The 5942-nt window shown below is 46.5% G+C and overlaps 1 protein-coding gene across 4 annotated transcripts in view; it reads left to right on the top strand.

Annotated features, from left to right (window-relative positions):
• The first annotated feature begins 583 nt into the window (after positions 1–583).
• Positions 584–5942, top strand: part of LOC102102498 (transducin-like enhancer protein 4) — a 98205-nt gene continuing 92846 nt past the window's right edge. For all 4 annotated transcript variants that reach the window (XM_014252362.2, XM_005522640.3, XM_014252361.2 and 1 more), the window contains exons 1-4: positions 584–662; positions 1087–1184; positions 2302–2365; positions 3749–3793. In XM_014252362.2, coding sequence (XP_014107837.1) covers positions 618–662; positions 1087–1184; positions 2302–2365; positions 3749–3793 — 252 coding nt within the window. In that variant the 5' untranslated portion in view covers positions 584–617. The remainder of the gene's footprint in view (positions 663–1086; positions 1185–2301; positions 2366–3748; positions 3794–5942) is intronic.

Below are 5942 nucleotides of genomic sequence, written 5' to 3'. Positions count from 1 at the left end.
CTTTTAATTTTTTTTAATTAAAAAAAAAAAAAAAAAAAAAGCGGTCGAGCAGCACTAGCGGGGGAGATGCAGTGCGGACGGTAGCAGCGAGGACCGGACCGCCGCACAAAAGGGCCCCCCCCCGCCCCCCCCCCCCCCGGGGCAGGGGAGCAGCCGCCGGACCCCCGCACCCACCGTCCCCGCCGGGGCCCCGCGCCCCGCTCCGCCCGGCGCCAGGAGAGCCGCCGGCAGCAGCAGTAAAAGTTTTCAGGAGGGGTGGGAAACTGCCGGGGGGGGGGATCTCCGGTGGAGCGCGCGGCGGCGCCGGCGGAGGGGCTTTCCCCGCCCTCCTCCACCTCGCCCTCCGCCGCACGGGGCTCGCAGCCCGCCGGAGCCCGCGGAGCGGCGGCGGCGCTGGGGAGAACCGGCCGGCTTCGCCCGCTGACCGCCCCCGGGGGATGTGGCAGCGGCCCCCGAGCGTCGCGGACGCCGCCGCCGTCGCGCCTCGCTGCTGCCGGCGGTGCCCCGCCAGCCCCGGGGCGGCGGGGCCGGGGCGTCCCTGCCCGCCGTCTCCGCCGACGCGCCTGCAGCCCTGATCCCCGCCGCTCCGGCCGCCAGCGCCCCGCGAAGCGGTGTGGATGATCCGCGACCTGAGCAAGATGTACCCGCAGACCCGGCACCCGGTGAGTGGCGGCGGCGCCCCCGCGGGCAGCGCCCCGGCGCGGGCACCGCGGAGTTGTAGCCATTTTCTTATTGTTGTCCGCCGCGCCGCCGCCGCCTGCCCGGGTCGGGGTTGGCTTCTTTGAGTTGTCTTCGCCCGGTGCGCGGCGGTCCCGGCGCCAGCCCCGCGTCCCGCTACTGCGGCCGGTGGGGAGGGTCCGAGCGGGCGACATCTCTTCCAGCGGCGGTCCCGCACCGCCGGCGGACACGTCGGGGCAGCATCTCGTGGCGCTTGGGGTATCGCGCCTCCGCCCGCGGACGAGCGGGGACCTGACCTGGGGGGCTGCGCCTCGGCGGAGCCCGGGTGCGAGGGCCAAGGCGGCGGGCGGGAGGTGGTGACCGTGCGAGAGGGGGAGATTAAAAAGACCTGCTGTTCCTTGCTTGCAGGCTCCTCACCAGCCAGCTCAGCCCTTTAAATTCACCATTTCAGAATCCTGCGATCGGATTAAGGAGGAGTTTCAGTTTTTGCAGGCTCAGTACCACAGGTAAAACTGCCCACTCTCCCCGAGCTCCGCGCGGTCTTTCCTCTCGTCCTTTTCAGTGCCGTGCCCGGGGCGGGGGCGCGGGACCCCTGGCGGAACCGGGAGCGGGGCAGAACCACCCCGGCCGGGCGCTCCTCGCCGGCTCCTCCGCACCCCGCTCCGCTCCCGACCCCTGGGGGTGAGGGGCTCCCGTGGGCCCCAAGCCCAGCGGTGCGAGCAGATTTTCTTGTTTTGCCCGCGTTCCCTTTTTGGTTGTTCATTTTTAATTTTTTTTTTCTTTTCTGTTGTTTCTTTTGGTCTTTTTGTTTACTTTTGGGTGCGAAGGTGGGGAGGGCAGGTGTTGATAGAAAAATATGTGTCTGGTTGGGCTCGTCCTCTGCTTTTCTTCGAAATGCCGCTCAGGACAGGCATCTTGTCTTGGCTCGACCCCTCGCGCCTTTCATTGACATGTCAAGTGCTGATAACCTGGAAGTGAGGCGGCGAGCTATTTCATTATCCTTAGGTGGAACAGCGCTGTGTCCTCAAACTGACAAGTGACTTCTGGCAGGATTGTTTAGCGGGCTTCTGAAAACAAACACTGGAGGTGTTAGTAGTTACCACGGTATTCATTAAATTACGCACAGTATTTTACTTGCAGTTCTTTCATCAGTAATAGCAAAGAACAAAAATTCAAATCCACAAGTTTTTCTTCTTGAAGCGGTAATGTGCATTTGATTCTTCTGTGGGTCGAGTAAAAGAAGTGTTTCTAAAACACTTAAATAAAATCTCTGAAACCCAAATTACATTTTTTTTTGTTAGCAGCTTCTCAAGCTTAACTGTTAAAGATGTGTGCTTCTTGTGTGAACCAGTGTTGGTGTTTAGTATTTGTGTCAGAAAAATAATTTTCTGTGTATACCACATAAATATATGCAGTTCTTTTAGGATATGAGGATGTTGCATAGTATCCCTTGAAAATGGAAGAGTGTAAACCTCCATCCTAAACTCCCAAGCAAGAGCTGGAGTACACATTTATATTTGGGTAGTGGAGAAATGTTTGTAAAGGGGAGCAGCCGGTGGTCAAGAGAATGTTACTTTAGTGTTCTGAAGTACCCATGCTTTTTCCTTTTTGTCTCTTGAACAGTTTAAAGCTAGAATGTGAAAAACTGGCCAGTGAGAAGACAGAGATGCAGCGACATTATGTCATGGTAAGCAAGCTGCATAACAAATTCAAAATGTCTATTAGCCTGGTATACTGAGACTGACATACATTCGGATTGCTGGAGGCGAACAGGAAGATTGTAGAAGCGCTGCTGTTGTTGAGGTTGCATCAGTGATTCCATTATATATCAGTAGTTTCTGGGGTCTTTTAACTTGTTTCCAGCAGTCAGTATCTGTGTGAAACTAGCTTTTTAACCTTTTAAGCAATTGAGGATGTTTCTTCTAAATGCTAGCAAATCACATGTCCGCCCTTTCAAGCTGTGTGCAACTTCTGTAGTGTACCTGGGGATGATGTTTTCACTTTTTCTGAGCTGTCCAAATGATCATATCTCTGTAAAATGGTTTGGGATAGTATTTTTTTCTTTGATGGGAGTAAGACAAAATTGTACATAAGCGCATGCAAATCCAAAGCCTACTTCCTAGAAGAACTGTTGCTCTTCGGCAGCTGAATCATTGTTTCATTAAATTGAGATTGTCAGGGATCTCAGCTGTGAAAGGGATTTCCTCAGTTGTTGTGGTCTGCCTGGTTAAATAATGTGCATAGAAAGACATCTCTAAATAGGTAATTGTGTGATGGATCATGATAACTCTAGAGGAGCTCTTGCTATCTCTTCTCTTGTATATTTTTGAAGGATTAGCCGTTTTTCATGTGCACATGACAAGTAATACTCTTGTATACACAAAAAGAGTAAATAACCTTGAAAAAATCTTAAGCAAGAGCACAAGCAAATTGTAAGGCTCACAGTTGTCATTTTAATGCCTGATATGCCTAAGTCTTGGAGATTGTTTGGTATCAACATTACACACTGAGCAGAGTTCCCTGCAGTACTCAGGCACAGCAGGATGTACTTAGGTTGGTGTGTCTGCTCTGGCCCTGAATTTCCATGCTCTTTCCCTTTTTTTTCTTAATCCCTGCAATTTAATTATAGGAATTTTTTTTATGTTCTTTTTTTAATATTTAAAATATTGAATAATCGGTCTGTTAGACATTGCTGATCTGTATGTTTATATGCTTAAAGCACTTAGGGTGTTTTTTGGCATGTTTTGTGTGTGCTAGTGAATAGAATCTTGATCACTTTCTGGTTCTAATCCTTGACTCTGCTTGTGATTATTTTTCATGATTTTTTTGTTGTCTGTTTTTGCCTTATTTTACAGCTACTCTTTGTAAACGTGACATGAAACAATGTAGATAAAGAAAAAAAAAAATAGTTCATTCTGAAATGTACTCTTTGCAATTCCAGGAACTCTTCAAGGCAAATAAGTGTGTGTAAGTCTGTATGTCTTTGTACAGATTTTGTTTCAGTCAAAGTGAATTTCAAAATAGTTTTCACAATTGCAAGGTCTAATAGAGTAATTTTCTTTTTTCTTAGTATTACGAGATGTCCTATGGGCTGAATATAGAGATGCATAAACAGGTAGGTAGATAATTTGTTTTGTTGTAAGAATGGTCTGTATAATTTCTCCCATCAATCTTAAAACAGATGTGTATTCTGTATGACTTGCCTTAATTGCATGCTTGAGTGCATCAGAATTTTTTTCTTCACCTGGCCCTGAATTTTCTGTCTCATGTTTGTTATACAGACTCTTTGTAGCTTACGGTCTTCTCTCCCAGTTGTGCATTATTTGCTTGATTTTCAATATGCGGTTTTTACACATGCAGGCACTCCTATACTTCATAGGGAGGGTGTCTGGGAGTGTGGATGGGTTTGTGGGTTGTATCTTCCTTTCTGTCTGGTCTCAAACCTTTGGGGTTTACTTTTTGGGATGATAGCTGCATCATGAATGTGTATTAGGATAAGGAGCAGGTGTGGAAAAAAATGTTTTTTTTGGTTAGCCTGGGCTGATTTAAGCTGGGGCTACAAATGCAGTTGATGTTACAGCCATGGTGATGTTTCCCTCAGGCTGCTTACTTGGACTTCTGTCCAGAACCAATGTGTTAGCATCTCAGACACAAAGGAGTAAATGAGCTTTCTGTGAGGGTGTAAACATAGAATCATAAAATGGTTTGGGTTGGAGGGGATCTTAAATATTGTCTGGTTCCACCCCAAGTGCCGTGGGCATGCAACCATTCACTAGAGCCGGTTACTACTAAAAGCCTTATCCAGCCTGGCCTTGAGCATTGCCAGGAATGGGGCATCCTCAACCTCTGTGTTCCAGTGCTTTACCATCCTCACAGTAAAAAAATTACCATATTATCTAAACTAAACCTGCCATGTTTTCAGTTTAAGGCCATTTCCCTTTGTCCTATCACTACCTGCTCTTGTCAAAGGCCCTTTACAGCTCTCTTGTAGGCCCCCTCTAGATACTGGAGGGTTGCTATCGGTTCTGTGCCTTGAAGTCTAGCACTTAGGCCAAGATTAGCAAGAGATTAGTCAGCTAGAGCATGCTAGTGTAAATTAGTTTCTTATTTGATAATGTGTGTTTTTTAACCTTCTCTAGGGGAGAATGAATTAAACATCTGACCTCTTTTCCAGTGAGGGAACTTTTTATGTAGTGGAGTTTAATACTGACGACTCATTTTAGCAAATGGTTGAGCAATTCGCTAGCATTGCTGGGGAGTGTAAACCGCAGGAATAAAGAAATGATTGGGTGGGAGAAGAGAGATTGCCTAAAAATTGGTTTGTATGCACTTCTGTTCAAAGTTAGGGATTTGGAACCTCTCTGGGTTTGAAAATAGGATTTCTTTATCTTGTTGACAGCAGACATAGAACTCAAAAGTTTTTTCATGTTATTTATTATATTGTGTATTCCATTAGTATCTCAGTACCACAGAACTTTTTAGGGCTGTTTTTGCTAGATGGCATACATACGGAGACACTGGGATTTCCTGCCTCAAAGCATTTTGCATCTGCAGCTCCAAATTTACGGAACCTTGTACATACAAGTTATTTTACAGACATAGTAGATCTTTTGAATTCTCCTATGGGTCCTTCTCACAGGTACCACAATACTCAACAAACACATTTAACAAATGGCTGACAGGAAAAGGCAGTGATTGCATCAGATCAGATTGTATGCACATGCTGACTCTGGGCCTGATCCTTGTTGTGTGTGCTGGTGGAAAGATTGGTCACTGACTCTAAGAGATGTTTGGTCTGTTCTCAAATTAATATCAAGATTGTTTCAGGTCCCATTAGAGTAAAACAAAAATCAAAATAAAACCAAACAAAGCCTCAAGCAGTAAAGCTGTAGATGTGGAAACAATTCACAAAGACCAGAGTCTTTACAGGCCACCTACGTAGCAAATTCTTTCAGGCGTTTGAAAGCAAGCATTGCAGTCAAACTTGTTTATATTTCTAGATACCCCGTTTTTACAGCAGTACTTTAGATTTAGACTGATTGCACAAAATTATTTTACAACAAAATCAGCTTCCAAGTGCAGTGTGTAAAGACATTGTATTAAGCAAGGAAAAAAAATCCACAGCAAAAGACTTTTAACTTCTAATTTCTAAATGCTTTACTTGAGAAATTTTATACATTTGTGGTGATGGAGTCATCAGTGATACTCTGCAGAAATTAAATACTTAGTGACAACTAAGTGTGGGGATTACAAAGGACTGGGTT

The sequence above is a fragment of the Pseudopodoces humilis genome, chromosome 4, assembly GCF_049639895.1.
Source record: "Pseudopodoces humilis isolate 2021_Gansu_Grassland_sample_001 chromosome 4, ASM4963989v1, whole genome shotgun sequence".
NCBI classification, from domain to species: Eukaryota; Metazoa; Chordata; class Aves; order Passeriformes; family Paridae; genus Pseudopodoces; species Pseudopodoces humilis.
Note: the sequence above shows the minus strand (reverse complement) of the source record. Positions and strands in the feature narration are given on the sequence as shown.